The 15,904-nt window shown below is 32.6% G+C and overlaps 2 protein-coding genes across 2 annotated transcripts; both read left to right on the forward strand.

The window, feature by feature from the left end:
• The first annotated feature begins 1,985 nt into the window (after positions 1-1,985).
• Positions 1,986-7,066, forward strand: LOC123891223 (probable methyltransferase PMT15). The gene is made up of 6 exons (XM_045941071.1): positions 1,986-3,053; positions 4,271-4,481; positions 4,582-4,879; positions 5,448-5,840; positions 6,400-6,477; positions 6,572-7,066. Exons 1-6 carry the CDS (start codon positions 2,334-2,336, stop codon positions 6,810-6,812), a joined length of 1,941 nt encoding a protein of 646 aa, XP_045797027.1. The 5' UTR covers positions 1,986-2,333; the 3' UTR covers positions 6,813-7,066.
• A 3,059-nt stretch (positions 7,067-10,125) lies between these two features.
• On the forward strand, positions 10,126-14,748 carry LOC123893159 (COP9 signalosome complex subunit 1-like). The gene is made up of 6 exons (XM_045943081.1): positions 10,126-10,641; positions 11,187-11,507; positions 12,683-12,799; positions 12,892-12,977; positions 13,868-14,102; positions 14,227-14,748. The coding sequence occupies exons 1-6, from the start codon at positions 10,246-10,248 to the stop codon at positions 14,404-14,406; spliced, it is 1,335 nt and encodes a 444-aa protein (XP_045799037.1). The 5' UTR covers positions 10,126-10,245; the 3' UTR covers positions 14,407-14,748.
• The last annotated feature ends 1,156 nt before the right edge of the window (positions 14,749-15,904 follow it).

Consider the following 15,904-nt stretch of genomic DNA (forward strand, 5'->3'; position numbering starts at 1 on the left):
ATTTCAGTACAAAGAGGTTGATAGATTAAGAATGAACACACAAAATGAGTATTACAATTGCATGATGTGAGAAAGTGGATAGGTTATTGCACATTTATACAGGATACTACTCAACTACAAATATGTTTAATTTTGTAAACGTTTTTTATATATGAAAAGTTGTGCTCTTTCAAGTTCTAGAGGATTAACACAATCATAAATTATATGAAAATTTTCCGTTTTGTTTTAGGAGTATTTAATTTTAGTTGGTCCCTTTTAATTTAATTTTTCATTTTTTAGTATTGATATATCCTTTTGTAAGCAATTTTATTAGAGGTGCCACATCATCACAATGAAGGCTTTAGAGCAACTCAACCTTCCTTTTACCAGTAAAAGATGTGTATCATCTTTTTATTTAATTTATCTTATATTCTTTTCATATTTTTTTAAAAAATATTTTTACATTAAGATTGTTGAATTGATAGTAATCATCTCTTTTGTTGTTCTATTTTGTTCATATGTATGATTTGTTTTATTCCAATTTTTAAGCATATTCTCTTATTTTCATGTATTTATCTTATATTTTTTTTTAGTGAAATTACAATGAAGATATAAAATTTGGAATGTGATTAAAACTAAAGTGGATAAATTAGTAAATTTGTAAGTAATGAATTTTTTTGAGGTAGTAATGAATTTTATTATATTAGGTTATTATTATTAGTAGATATTATTTTAAATATTAAAAGAAAATACTAGAGAAAATGCAAAATTACCCATGTTCCCTTTGGTTCTGCGATTTTCTCTTAATCTGAAATGTAATCTTTAAAATGGGGGTCAAAATCGGTGACATATTTGTTTATTCTTTCGTCTTGTGTCATTCATTTTTTTTTTTATAATTTTTACTAATAGAAAATTAAAGATATTAGTGATCAAAATTGTGCGTTGGCATACGTGAATTAGTCAAACTATCTCTTATATTTTATGACGGAGAAAATATAATATTTTATAATGCTCTTAGTTTATGTCCTCTAACTAAATAGTAACTACATACAAATATATTTTTTTTGCAAGATACATACAAATATTTATTTTGAATAATTTAAACACCTAAATAAATAAAAAATTCTACACCATCACTGCATAAAAATTAATATCGTGAACTTTTTTTGGTAAAAAAAAACTTGAACTTTTCTTCTCCAACTAAATTTATTTCATATGCAAATTGTAAGAGTCAACGACCGAACTCGAAATCACTTGTTTAAGAAGTTTAAATCTCTTATTTTTTATGTTTTTTTTTTGTCAAGTAGTCTAGTAGTTATAAAAATTTCACCCATAAGAATAAGTGAGGTGTCTAGAGTTCGAACTCCAACCTCAACATATATAAGGTCCGTTTGGATTGACTTATTTTTGAGCTTATGCAAAACAGCTTAGGTAAATAAACAAGTTTTATGCATTATTATAAACTTTTTAAGGTAGTTTATGAGCAAATAACTTATAAAAATACAATTTTTGTTAGTGAAAACTTATAAATTAACATAAAATTTTATCTATTCGCATAACCTATTTTCAAGTGCCCCCGAACCGTGCGAAATGGTCGCCTATTACACGACTCAGTAACTCTATCTGGGGTGTAGGGTACCTATTATTCGTCGGCGGCGCACCCCTACTCTCGCTCCCAAAGTCAGAATTGAGGAGCGGTCAACAGTGTGTGTTGTAAGGCCTAGCTCCCCCCTTAAATAAACAAAAAATTTTTTATAGTAAGTCTGGGTGGAATCTATTCCAAAAGGTACCACCCAGCTAGACGAATCACAGTATGTTTGGTCTGATTGTATAAGTGTAGCTCGAGAGGCTAGCACCTGAGGAGCCCTTACCTATGAATTGAGTTAAAGTCACTCAAACTATTTTTATGTTTTTGTTTTTTGAAAATCTATCTTTATTTATTTTTTGCGTAAAAAAAAACTTTATTTAATTTTAATTTAAACAACAGGAAATTCTAGAATTACAGTACTCCCCCAACTCCAACTAAAAAAAAATCTGCAAAGAGAATGAGAATAAAGAGTTGGAGAAACACTTCTTCTATTCTACTTGCTTGTGTCGTTAACAATAGAACAAGCCGTCTATTTTCTGACACACCTCTGTCCAAACAAAACTTCTCTCTCTCTCTCTCTCTCTCTCTCTCTCTCTCTCTCTCTCTCTCTCTCTCTCTCTCTCTCTCTCTCTCTCTCTCTCTCCCCATAATAATAATATAAGCGCGTCACCCTCATGAAAATGTAACGTACTCCATGGTTTCATTTCATATGTGATAGTAACTCTCTCTCCCACCCTTTTCTTTCTCTCTTTTTCTCATCATCTCAATGGCCAATTCTTCATCATTTTTATCAATTCTTTTTCAGAATTGCACCTCCAAGAAACCCAATAAACCATTCCCAAGACTCTACTTTCTCACCTTCACCATCTTCCTCTGCACTTTCTTTTACTTTCTTGGTCTCTGGCAAAACTCCACCACCACCATCACCTCCGCCGCCAAAAATCAATACTCCACCGCCACCACCACCATCATCCGTCCTAATTGCCCACAAACCAATTTCACCTCAACATCCACCCCTTCCACCGCTCTCGATTTCTCAGCACACCACCACGTCGACATACCGGAACAAACCACAGCGCGTGTAAATCACGCTCCGGTATGCGATGTTTCACTCTCGGAGTACACTCCCTGTGAGGATGTGCAGAGGTCGCTGAAATTCCCACGGGAGAATTTAGTCTATCGTGAGAGACACTGTCCGGAAAAAAACGAGATTCTCCGGTGTCGTATTCCGGCGCCGTTTGGTTACCGTGTTCCGCCACGGTGGCCGGAGAGCCGTGATTGGGCTTGGTATGCTAATGTGCCACATAAAGAATTGACTATTGAGAAAAAAAACCAGAATTGGGTTCATTTCGAAGGTGACCGGTTCAGATTTCCTGGTGGTGGGACCATGTTTCCACGTGGCGCTGGTGCGTACATTGATGATATCGGAAAACTCATCAACCTTAAAGATGGATCCATTCGAACCGCTTTAGATACCGGTTGTGGGGTACGTTTTTCTTGAACCGGTTTTCTTGAACCGGTTTCTTTCTCTTACTATGCATGCATAAGACAGTAGTATTTTTCAATGTTATTGACCCGGGTGGTTCAACAACATTCATAGAATAATGAACCGAGTAGGAATGTGTGATTGGTCCCTATAGAAAGGTTGGAGCCAATTACCAATTTTATGATTTTTTATTTTTTTTAGATAGATTTTAGTTTTGGTAATAATTTATGATTTTGTCTTGATTTAGAACGTTTGAGAAATCAGAAGGAATGTAGGTTAATTGGGAATCTAAATCAATAAATATTGTATATTTTATTGGTATACTCTTTGCTTAGATGCTTTGAGGAATCGTTTTTTAATGGAAAAAAAATATATTAATATATTAAATTTTGGTAAGTTTGTGAAATAAAAATTGCATGTAATTTTGGTAATCATTGTGCGTAACAGATGGAAAAGAAGACTGATTAATTTTATATTTTAGCATGTTCTATCCAGTTTTGTATTTTTTCTTCTATAATTATATTATAATTTTCTACATTTGACTTTTTTAAATATTTTCTAATTATGTAAATACGTCGTCAATCATGTTCTCTATATGTCAATATTTTAATACTGTTTATTAGTGTATTATTATTGTGATTGAGTTGGCTATCTTATCCTAAAGTCATGACGAAATTTTCGTAGAAACTAAAATTATAAGTGGATATGTCATAATTCAATGAACATGGACGGTTTGAAATTGGTTGAAATATAGTTAGTTAAGGTATATTGGTTTAATTTGTCCTCTTCGTGGAGAGAAAATAGAAAAAAATAGGGACACTTTAGAACTATAGACTATAAAGCTAGTTTGTAACACAATTTTCTTAAATTCTTCAAACTGAAGTAAAGTTTCATGTTGACTAAAGATAAAAAAAGGGTAAAAAAATCGCTTACTTAAAGACTTGATTAGACTATGTATTACTTGAACATTATATTGTATTATTAATTAACCTGGAGCTAATCATAACGATTAATATACGTATTTTGAAGTTACAGTTTGTTGAGAAGTCTCTATCATGTATTTTTGTCCTGATTTCTAAGTTACTTCATGTTGTGGCTATGTGTGTAGTAGTCACATGTGCACAATTTTTGGTATCATATGAAAATGGAATAATGTGTTTATGCATTGGAAACCAATTTACTTAGCATAAGTTAATTATTTCATTTGGATTAATCAGGTTGCAAGTTGGGGAGCTTATCTTTTGCCACGTAACATAATAGCAGTGTCATTTGCACCAAGAGATACACATGAAGCTCAAGTTCAATTTGCTCTTGAACGAGGAGTTCCAGCTTTGATTGGTGTTATTGCCTCAATTAGGCTTCCTTACCCTTCAAGATCCTTTGACATGGCTCATTGTTCACGTTGCCTCATTCCTTGGGGTCAAAATGGTAAATATCCATAATTATGATCATTCACATTCATATCTATCTAGCACCGACACTTCATATCGGACAGAAAGTTATAAATTTTGGTTTGTTGTATTTGTAGAGGGAATTTATTTGGCTGAAGTTGATAGAGTGCTACGTCCTGGAGGGTATTGGATTCTATCAGGGCCACCAATAAACTGGGAGACCCATTGGAAAGGATGGGAGAGAACTAGGGAGAGTCTAAATGAAGAACAGAATTCAATTGAGAGAGTGGCTAAGAGTCTATGTTGGAAAAAATTTGTACAGAAGGGTGACATTGCAATATGGCAAAAACCTACTAATCATATACATTGCAAAATTACAAGAAAGGTCTTCAAGAATAGACCTTTTTGTAGAGCAGAGGATCCTGACTCAGCATGGTAATATGTCGTCTTTTTTCTTTTTTACTTAAATTATTAATTAATTAATTAATGTCTTCAATATATTGAATTATGGTCACCACTGTTGCGGTCCCGTCGTGATCTTCACTATTGTAGAGAATTATAGTCAAATGACTTGATATGGACTTAATCTAGATCATATTTCTAGAGACATAAAAATTTGATGTCGCGGTCGCGGCATTTTTTATATGTCGCTCATCACTCACATTGATAATACTACCATGGATAATTTTTTGGATAATGTCACATTGAGTCACTTATAGTTCCTGGTGCTACTGATTTTGCTTTTGCAGTTTCTCTTTTCAGAGAAAAAAAATTAAAAAAAGCAAATTATGCTTGCTGCCAAAGAGAGTTTGGTAGTGATACCAAAACCACACAGATGATAAAGAGTTTGAGTTGTATAATCTATTTCTTTGTTTTATGCACCTTTTCAAAAGTGGAGATTCTTTTTGGACCATTCTGATGAAATAATCTATTTATTTTTTTATGCACCCTTTTCTCTTTGGTACCATTCCTTTTCTTGAACATTTTTTTCTCCTTCTTTTAGGTACACCAAAATGGATACATGCTTGACACCACTACCTGAGGTAACTGACATAAAAGATATTAGTGGTGGAAGATTATCTAATTGGCCTGAGAGACTAACGTCAATTCCACCAAGGATTAGCAGTGGAAGTTTGAAAGGAATCACAGCTGAGATGTTCAATGAAAATACTGAATTATGGAAGAAGAGAGTTGCATATTACAAGACAATTGATTATCAGCTAGCAGAGCCCGGGAGATTCCGTAATTTGCTTGATATGAATGCTTACTTGGGAGGCTTTGCAGCTGCAATGATAGATGATCCTGTTTGGGTCATGAATGTTGTTCCGGTCGAGGCTGAGATTAACACACTTGGTGTCGTTTTTGAACGCGGATTGATTGGAACATATCAGAACTGGTACGTCTTTCTTTCGTTCGCTTATTAGGCTATCTTCATTAGTAATTTTTAATTAGATTTTGACATTTTGTGATGTGAATGATAAGAACGGTTCTTAACCAAGTAACCAACCAATTTTAAAGTAATAAGAGTAAACAATTGTATGATTAGTTAGTAGAAAGTAGCTTTTTGATTGCTTAATTAGTAGATTTGCTGCATGGCTCTTTTTTCTTCATTTTTTGCAAAAGGCAAAATTAAAAGTGAGGATATTATAAGTGTTGTATCCACCATTAATTAAATTTAAAGTGCATCCTGTCCTAATCTTAGGTCACTAAAATTGAGAGTTGAGTACCTTTATAATTGTGCACTTTTAAAGGTATACTCGCTTTATATTTTTTTTCTAGGACTTCCCACTAATAGTAGTTTTCTATAAGTGTTACCTAATTTTGTTCTTTACCATAGAAAAAAATTGTGTAAGATACTCTTGTTTTCTAAATCCTAAACAAAATCTTTGCTGCTTTACACATTTCATAACATGGTAGTTAATGTATGATTACTAACTACTTTTGTCTCTATTCAGGTGTGAAGCCATGTCCACTTACCCTCGAACTTATGACTTCATACATGCCGATTCTGTTTTTAGCCTATACGAAAACAGGTAAATTACATCGTCAATGTAAAATAGTTTTATAAGGACATATCAAATCATATAATATGAGAAAATTCTAATGCATCAAATTAATGTGTGACAGATGTAATATAGAGGACATTCTTCTTGAGATGGATAGGATTTTGAGGCCACAAGGGAGTGTGATATTGCGCGACGATGTGGATGTGTTGTTAAAGGTAAAGAGAGTTGTAGATGCAATGCAATGGGATGCTAGAATTGCAGACCATGAAAAAGGACCACACCAAAGAGAAAAAATACTAATAGCAGTGAAGAAATATTGGACAGCAGCAGCACCTGAACAAAATCAACAGAGAAAGCTATAATTTGATTTTCATTTTGGTCATAAAGATTTGTGCATTTTTTTTCTTCTTCTTTTTCAGTTTTTCTCATGTCAAGATAAGTTTTCAGGAATTTTCATTCTTTTCCAACCCAGTTTATAATGTGGGTGGTTTGCAAATTGAAATTTTCATTATAGCAAATTATTGACCCCAAAAAATTGTTTGGGGCTTATCTATCTAATGAAAAATTGACTGATTGTGAGGTAAATCAAATGATCTTGGATTCAATTCCCTTGTCAGCAATTTATTTTACTGGAGGAATTATGTAAGCTGAATTGTTAATGATGTACAAGCATAACAAATCTTAGATCATAGATATGTTAAAATTTCAACCATTTCATCAACAATAGACCTCAGTTTGTTATTTTATCACCTGAAATGAAAATTAGTGTCTAAAATCAATCATATCATTATCCCCTGAAAGTGAAAATGTTACAAATGTCTTCGTGGTGAATAGGAATATAATGAACAAGAACATGGTATGATGTCATAGAATGAGGTACATAAGGTCTTCTGTCCTATTAGTGCTAATTATTAGAATGAAATAATGAATTTATAAGACAAAATATAAAAGGAAATGGATGGAAAGGTGGAGAAATATAAAGCAAGACTTGTAGAAAACAAGTGTTTGCACCAGTAGCTATGTAAAGAATGTACGACAGAATTGAATCATATGTTTTGTAAAGAAGGTTTTGAGAAATTTTCTTATGAACATAGTGAGAGAGAGAAAGGGACAAGCAAGATAATGATATATTCATATCATTACAAGACTTAAGAAATACAACGATAAGACTTAAAGAAATAAACGTAAGAGACTAAATATGTAGTTAAGTACCAATAATGATATATTTATATCATATAAACGTAAGAAATGATTAGAATGAGGTACATAATTATTTCTTCTAATTAACACCAATAGGACAAACTACTGATATGTTCTTATGTGGATCATCTTACATACTTGATTATTTCATTCTAATCATTTATTCTAATTAGCACCAATAAGGTCTTCTGTCCTATTGGTACATAAGGTCTTCTATCCTATTGGTGCTCTATTAGGGTTTTTTTTATCTCATATCAGAAGTCTTCGAAAGAGTAATAAAAAGAAAAACTTGTTCAATTATAGTAAGAAGATCAACCCTATCAAAAAAAAATGTTCTCAAATAGGCAAAGGGCCCATTCGCGTGTTGGACTCGATCACCCAACCCACACAATAGTAACACGGACCATATGATGGACACACCCTAATTGCATGTGATTATCACTTCACATGGACACGTGGACCATTTGACATGGCCATCCTACCATCATACAACACTTGTCACAATCATAGGGGGGCAAAACATTATGGGGTCTTTACAAATTACAATCCTAGATATTTCCTTATATAAGGCTGCAAAAGGCTACATCAGGTATGCAAGATCAACTCTAAATACCTTCCACTTACGACAATTACTTGAAGTGAAATAAATAGTCACAAGAAAGAGGAGTTTGAATTGTGACCCTTTTAAAATTTAATCTTGCACTCCATAAAATGATCTCAAGTGTATACTTGGATAAATTAACAAGGTTATATATTCAACAAAAGTTCAAGAGCAAATGTCCATTCGTTCTCATAATATTCTTGTTAATAAGGAGATAAGATAAAATAAAATATGAGAACGTTCTCGTGTAAATGCAAACAAATAAAAGTGGGTTGTGTGTATGGTGTCTGCATAAATTAAAGAGAGAAAGGGGGAGAATCAAACAATTATACTGGTTCACCCTTAATCTTACATCCAGTCCTCACGTCGTGCGAGTAATTTTGTTCAGTACTATTCCATCCCAAATTACACTTCTTCTAAGTCTTATAATGATATGAATATATCATTATTTCTTAAGACAAAATTTTGTTTTAAAATAAGGAAAATCCTAAACATATTAATAAGTCAATTTTATCTTCAAACTGAGAAATTCTTAGGTGAGTCCTCACCTAAGCATTAATGATTAGGCACAACCAATCACATAATTACAACTCATTAATATATTAAATAATTACCAATAATTAATAGAGAAACAACTAAAATCAAATCTCTATAAATAAGGAAAGAAAAAAAAAGTTATAAAAAAACATGTGTTGTGCATTTTATTAATTTTTTTTCTTTCTAATTGCTCTTTTTTTTTTCTTCTAAGTTCTCTCTTTTTGTTTTTAATTTCCATGTTTCAATTATTTTTATGTGAACACTTCGATGATTAATACATTGTCATGTTAAGTATAATGCCTTATCATATTTTGATACTATAACTTATAATTACATAATTTATATTTTAAAGAATTTTCCGTATGAAATAGCGGTGTCCAATAAATAATAATACAAATTCGGTACTAATAAAAAATATACCTTATTTTTATTCATTATTATTTTTGTACTTTTAAAAAACTTAGGGACCGTCCAAAACTCCAAACTATTATGAATTTGTTGGATAAAAAAATAGTGAATAATTGATAAACAAACTTAGTAAAATTAACGGTTGAATTATCTTATTAATATAGTGCCATAAAAAATATTTAATTTTAGTAAAAAAAATATTTTATTATTTTCAAGTAAGTAAAAGGAAATTAAAAGAAAGCTTAGTATGTAAAGAAGAAAAAAAAAATGAGCGTGAAAATAAATTATAAAGTGCACATGTATTTTTTTTTTCCTTATTTATAGAGATTTAGTTTTGTTAATTTTTTTTTTTTGGTTATAGAGATTTGATTTTATTAATTACTACACTATTAATTATATGTAATTATTTAATGAGTTATAATTATGTGATTGGTTGTGCCTAATCATTAATGCTTAGGTGAGGACTCACCTAAGAATTTCTCCTTAAAACTTGTGCATTCAATATCTTAAAAGTGTAAAAAGTTATTTTATCAACATTAATTATATCTTTTATTTCTTTTTTTGGTATGCTTAACAAGTGTCTCGGGGGCATTGTTTAGAATGACCACAGTTTGATCCCTCGCAACTGCGATCGGGAGAGAGCTAGAACCGTTTGATGCCAGAACTGACCTTCGAACCAGATTAAACCGATGGTAAAAGCAAAAAAATAAAAATAAAAATACGTCATTCTCATTTTTCAATTATACTCTTAATTATTACTATACGCATTATTCTCAAGTAAACCAACCAATAACTTATATAAATTATTTAGTAATTTTTTTGACATAGTAAAAATATTATAATTACATTTTTTTAATATCTGTGCAAAATATTTTTATAATATATATTATTTTTACGGAATATTAATTTAGTTGTTAGTTAGAGCAAAACCCGACGGAGTATTTTGTTAAGCCAAGCCAAGCATTGTGTTCATAAATCACAGCAAACAAACCCACTTCTCGCCACCGTAACACTCACTTCCTCCGTTAGGGTTTCTTCCCTCATCACGCATGGACACCGATGAAGATACCTCCGCTCTCAATGTCGACGAAATCTACGCCAATGGCGCCGACGACGACAACAGCACACACCGTCAGATCATAAGCGCTGACCAACTCGACATCGAGGCATACATTAACCTCTACTCCGGTCGCACTAGGATCTCCCGACTCCTCTTCATTGCCTCTAACTGCGGCGACAACTTGACGATGCAGTTGGAGGCGCTTCGTATGGCTTTCGACGAAATCAAGAAGGGAGAGGACACGATCCTCATGAGGGAAGTTGTTAAGAAGATTAATGGCCGTTTGGGATCCAATTATACCTTAGACGAGGCTTGGTGTGATGCCATTGTGAAAAAAGCAGACCTCAAGAAGGAGAAGCTCGATGCTGAGCTTACTTCCTATAGGGTATATATATATATATATATTCTTCTATAATTGTCCATTTATCAATTTTAGGTTTTCTTGTTTTTTATCGTTTTAGGTTTAAATTCATTGTGCAATACATAACATGTGTTTTTGAATATTATTGATTTTTTTTTTTTGTGTTTATTAAAGTTTGTTGAGTTTACCCATCGTTAGTTGGTTCAGTAGTGATTGACGCTAAACTTGGTAGGGAGGACCACGGTTGGATCCCCCACAACTGCGATCTCGGGCTGGAACCACTTGATGCCAGAACTGACCCCCCCGAACCAGAATAAACCGGTGGTGAAAGCCAAAAAAAATAAATAATAAAGTTTGTTGAGTTTGATTTGAATGTGATGTAGACATTGATATAGAGATATATTGAGGATTATCTAATGACATGGACTTGTGAGATTGTCTGCGAGAACTTAGAGAAAAAACTTATGACATGTTTATAAATCATTTTCAGCTTATAGACATATGCCATAGTTTTATAGATTATATGTAATGTTTTATTTGTCTTGACTTTATTTTATTGTTTTGTGCAGACGAACTTGATTAAAGAGAGTATAAGAATGGGGTACAGTGATTTTGGAGATTTTTACTATGCTCATGGTCAATTGGGGGATGCTTTTAAGAATTACGTTCGGACCCGAGATTATTGCACTACATCGAAGCACATTGTTTATATGTGTATGAGTGCGATTTTGGTTAGCATTGAGATGGGTCAGTTTCCCCATATTAGCAGCTATGTTAGCAAGGCAGAACAGTCGGTGGAATCCCTTGACACGATAGCAACTGCAAAGCTACGTTGTGCTGCGGGGTTGTCAAATCTGTTTGCCAAAAAGTACAAGCTTGCTGCTCGAAAGGTATGTTCTATGCTAATGCTATTTGTGTATTTCAATTGTGATTGCAGTTTTTTACGAGAGCTCATTATTTTAATCCATCTCATATATGGTGTAACAGCCTATTATGGCAGACGCATAGCAGGCAAATTTAAACAGACTTAAAACGTAATTCATTATAATAATTTAAACAAATTGAAGCAAATATCAAAAAATATGAAAACAGAATATGCATAAATAAATAGATCATATATTACCTTGATTTTTTTAGGGTTGGGTTTTAATCCCCCCCATCCTTTTCTGCCTTTTTTGAATAAATCCTGCATTTGCCATATGCTATGGCGCCGACATGGCCAGTATTCAATAACACTGGTTTAGATTAACTACAGAGATGAATTGCAGTCATGAGAAACCTCCTGAATGTTGCATTAATATTTAGAATAGTTTCGTATTAAATGGGGGCGATGAAAGACCGAGTTACTTGGTAAAAGTTTGGTCAGGGGTGCTTCAGGGTGAATTTGTTCTTGATTATGATTATGGCATGCCTTTTTTTTTTTTTAAAAAAAAAAAGATTTTGGCATGGCACTTTTCTTGATTTAAGCACGAGCTTGTTCTGAATTTAGTATGTCGATGATGTCAATTCTTCAAGAGATCTCATTTATTAAGTATTACTGCACTGGTTTTGTTCTTACTTCTGGTAGAATTATATTGTGCAATGGTAATTATTGTCTGGATGGAGGTGGCATATCATTCTCAGAGAGGATTTAATGAGTGACCAAGAGTCAGGGACCAGGTTGAAACTTTTTTATGTGTTCATTTTTGAGTTTTATCTCTGACATGTGAGTTGGTGTATGTAGAATTGGTGGTTCATGTCTTAATTCCCAATTTGGCCGAGAAAGCATATTTGTTATTTATTATGAGTTATGTCATTTTGATATTATTGAGCATGACTATAATACACCAAAAAGAAAGAATACTGACTTTCACATTGTTGAAAATCAGTAATCTGCATAATCTATCATTTTCATTTTATTTGTGGTTTGAATAAAGATGAGCACTCGTATTAATTGTTGCATGTGATATACAATCCTCAATAGTAGTTTGAGGATTCACTATCGTTTATTGTTGACTAAATAATGATAAAATGTTCGCATTATTGTTTATAACTTGTTGGTGACCGTCTTCATTATCTAATTCAGTTTATTGAGACTAGCCCTGAACTAGGGAGTCACTACAATGAAGTGATTTCATCTCAAGATGTTGCAATGTATGGAGGACTTTGTGCACTTGCTACGTTTGATCGGGCAGAGTTAAAGGCATGTATTCCAGTTTTTTATTCTGCTTGTAAATGGCAATTGCGAGACATTGATTATGTTGCCCTTCTGATTTCATTTTCTTTTATTTGCAGAGCAAAGTTATAGACAATACCGTCTTCAGGAATTTCTTGGAGTTAGTGCCTGAAGTAAGGGAACTTATAAATGATTTTTACTCAAGGCAAGTTGTTGCACTTTCTTTTTTCTCTTTGGGGAGTGATCTCCTCTCATCACATTTCTGTTTTCTTGCCTAAATGAATTGAAAATAAATAGATTTATCAAGATTCAAGACCCCCCCCCCCCCCCCCCCCCCCCCCCCCCCCCTTCCCTGGTGGAATTGGACTGTGTAGGCTATGTAGTTTCCGATAATATATGATGACCTTAACTTTATTTCTTTGAAAATGAGCATCGATTTAAAATTATTGAATCGGAATGTGTACATGGAGACTGGTATTACTTGACATTGGTTATGTGATGCAATAAATTGACAGTGTTATTGGTGTTATGGATATCTTTATTTATAGCAAGTGCATCGTAGAACTGTAGATCAAAACTCCACATTGATGTCTGGGGTTGCTTATTTTTAATGATTGATTATTAATGTATCTTTATCAAGTTTTTTTTTTGACGAATTATTTATCAATGTTGTATGTACGTGATTGTGGGAATCTCTTATTCTTGTCACTAAGAGGTGGTGGTGTTGGAGGTTATGGAGAATGCTGTTACTTGAACCTGGAGTGAAAATATTGAAGCTGGATATATCTCATTAATCATGGATTAATCATTACATGTAATAATTTGAAGAATGTAGTATGTATATTGCAGGAATATTTTTTGTTAGTTAGGTAAAGTGTTGAAGAGGTCACTGTCAATCTTAATCATCATCCATTTGATTTGTATTTTTATCAAAGAAGTATGTTATATGGTATTGTTTTGGTGAAAAGGGGTTGGGCTTCTTTTAAGATTTAGGAGTTTATTTCACTACTTATAAAGGCATATTATTCAAACTCTTTTTTAATCGTTTGTTTGCTCATATCTCCTCTAAATAATATATTTTCTTCCTTTTTGCAGCCGTTATGCATTGTGTCTGGAGTACTTAGGGAACCTAAAATCAAACTTGTTGCTTGACATACATTTGCATTCACATGTCGAGGCACTTTATGATCAAATCCGTCAGAAAGCCCTCATCCAGTACACACTCCCATTTGTGTCTGTTGATCTGAACATGATGGCTAATGCATTCAAGACAACTGTTGCGGGACTTCAGAAAGAACTCGAGACTTTGATTACTGATAATCAGATACAGGTTCCTTTGTTTCCTCACTTTTCTGTTTCCCAAACCAGTTTAATTTACAGCGAAATGGCTATTAGTCTCTAAAATTGTAGGCATCAGATAAGTATTGCTTATGCATCTAATCACGTTCTTGCAGGCACGGATTGATTCACACAGCAAGGTCTTGTATGCACGACATGCAGATCTAAGGAATGCCACCTTTCAAAGGGTTCTAGAAACTGGAAGGGCATTTGATCGAGATCTTCAGTCTATGTTCCTGAGATCCAGTATCATCAAGCACGAAAGCCTTCATAGGTCAAGAAGTAGGAAACTGTGATCCTGAATTTATCATAACTAGACCAAGGTTTTTTGTGGTTTTCTTATAGGCATTGACATATATCAAGATTCTATACTGAAGTTAGAAGAATATTGCTTCACATATTCCTTGATTGTCAAGGCGGCAAACGTACATTTGTGCAGATCATCAACAACATATTATGGCGTACTTCTAGCATTTGGTGTTAGTTTTCAGCAGGTGTTCAGAAAGTTTACAACATATTGTTGGATTTTTCTGGATCTCTATGTGAAAAATGTGCGGATCGGATTTCAGATTTTTTTTTAACCGAATCAAATTGCACAACTTTGGTACTTATTTATTTATTTATTTATTTATTTTATTATTAGTATGAGATACTATATTAGCATATTATTATTGAGTGTTTTTAATTTTTTAATAATGCTCGTTTAATTTAAGATTTAAATGTAGTTTTGGTCCTCTATTTTCAATTTTTTGAAGTTTTGGTCTCCTATTGTGGTCTATTTCAATTTTTTTTCGTACTTTTGATCCCCACTTCAATTTGGAGTCAATTTTGATGATGTTGTCAAATCAATGATCATGTAGATAAATGACATAGATAAATCAAAGTACACATGCCATTATTATTTTATTTAATTTTAAAAAAAATATTAACAAAATATTTATATTCACTAAAATGTTATTTACCTCAATGAACATATTATATAATACATTAAATATTTTGTAATATATTCATTATTGAGATTGAATTAAATAATAGTGACTTTTTTTGACGCAAAATAATAATTACTTGTGTAATTGTTAAATCTACATATTATTTGTCACATCATAATTGACCTTGTTACATTATTAAAAATTGACTTCCAATTAAAGTGGGAGACTTAAAGTAAAAAAATTGAAATAGGGGGATCAAAACTTAAAAAATTGTAAATAGGGGACCAAAACTGCATTTAAGTCTAAAATATAATATTTCTCTTTTTATATCAAAGATGGATAAAATCAACAAAGCGAAGAGTATACGAGAGAGTGAGAGAAGGAGAAAAAATTAATTTGCATATAACGATCGTTTGGTCGGTTTCGGGTACGAAAAAATATAATTTTTGAGACCCACATTTGGCCTATACAACTATTCATGTCCAAATTTTTGCAATTGTTGACCCGAGACCCTATCCGCACCCAACTAGATGCTTCGATGACTTGTCGGTTATATCGGTTTTAAGTCAGGTCGCAGATCCGTGCTCAGGCCTAACTACAAATCTCTATCAATAAAACTAAAGGAAAATTACAAATTTGCAATTTTCAAGGAGTCTTGATATTAATTTTTCAACAACTATACAATAAAGCTATTAAGGAATATTACTCTTGAGCAATCCTAAAAGGATGTTTGAATATTACATTTATTACAAAAAAAATCAGAGTTAAATTCACGCATTAACAAGATATAAACAAATTTCTTATCAACTAAACCAACTTACATTGCATCGCTGGAACCCATCTTATCTCATTTAAATAACATATA

This window comes from Trifolium pratense, linkage group LG6 (genome assembly GCF_020283565.1).
Source record: "Trifolium pratense cultivar HEN17-A07 linkage group LG6, ARS_RC_1.1, whole genome shotgun sequence".
NCBI lineage: Eukaryota > Viridiplantae > Streptophyta > Magnoliopsida > Fabales > Fabaceae > Trifolium > Trifolium pratense.

Coding starts and splice junctions, on each gene's coding strand:
- LOC123893159 (XM_045943081.1), top strand. CDS start 10,246: ATGGACACCGATGAAGATACCTCCGCTCTCAATGTCGACGAAATCTAC. Junction 10,642..11,186: donor CTGAGCTTACTTCCTATAGG/GTATATATATAT, acceptor TGTTTTGTGCAG/ACGAACTTGATTAAAGAGAG. Junction 12,978..13,867: donor ATAAATGATTTTTACTCAAG/GCAAGTTGTTGC, acceptor TCCTTTTTGCAG/CCGTTATGCATTGTGTCTGG.
- LOC123891223 (XM_045941071.1), top strand. CDS start 2,334: ATGGCCAATTCTTCATCATTTTTATCAATTCTTTTTCAGAATTGCACC. Junction 5,841..6,399: donor ATTGGAACATATCAGAACTG/GTACGTCTTTCT, acceptor GTCTCTATTCAG/GTGTGAAGCCATGTCCACTT. Junction 6,478..6,571: donor TTTAGCCTATACGAAAACAG/GTAAATTACATC, acceptor AATGTGTGACAG/ATGTAATATAGAGGACATTC.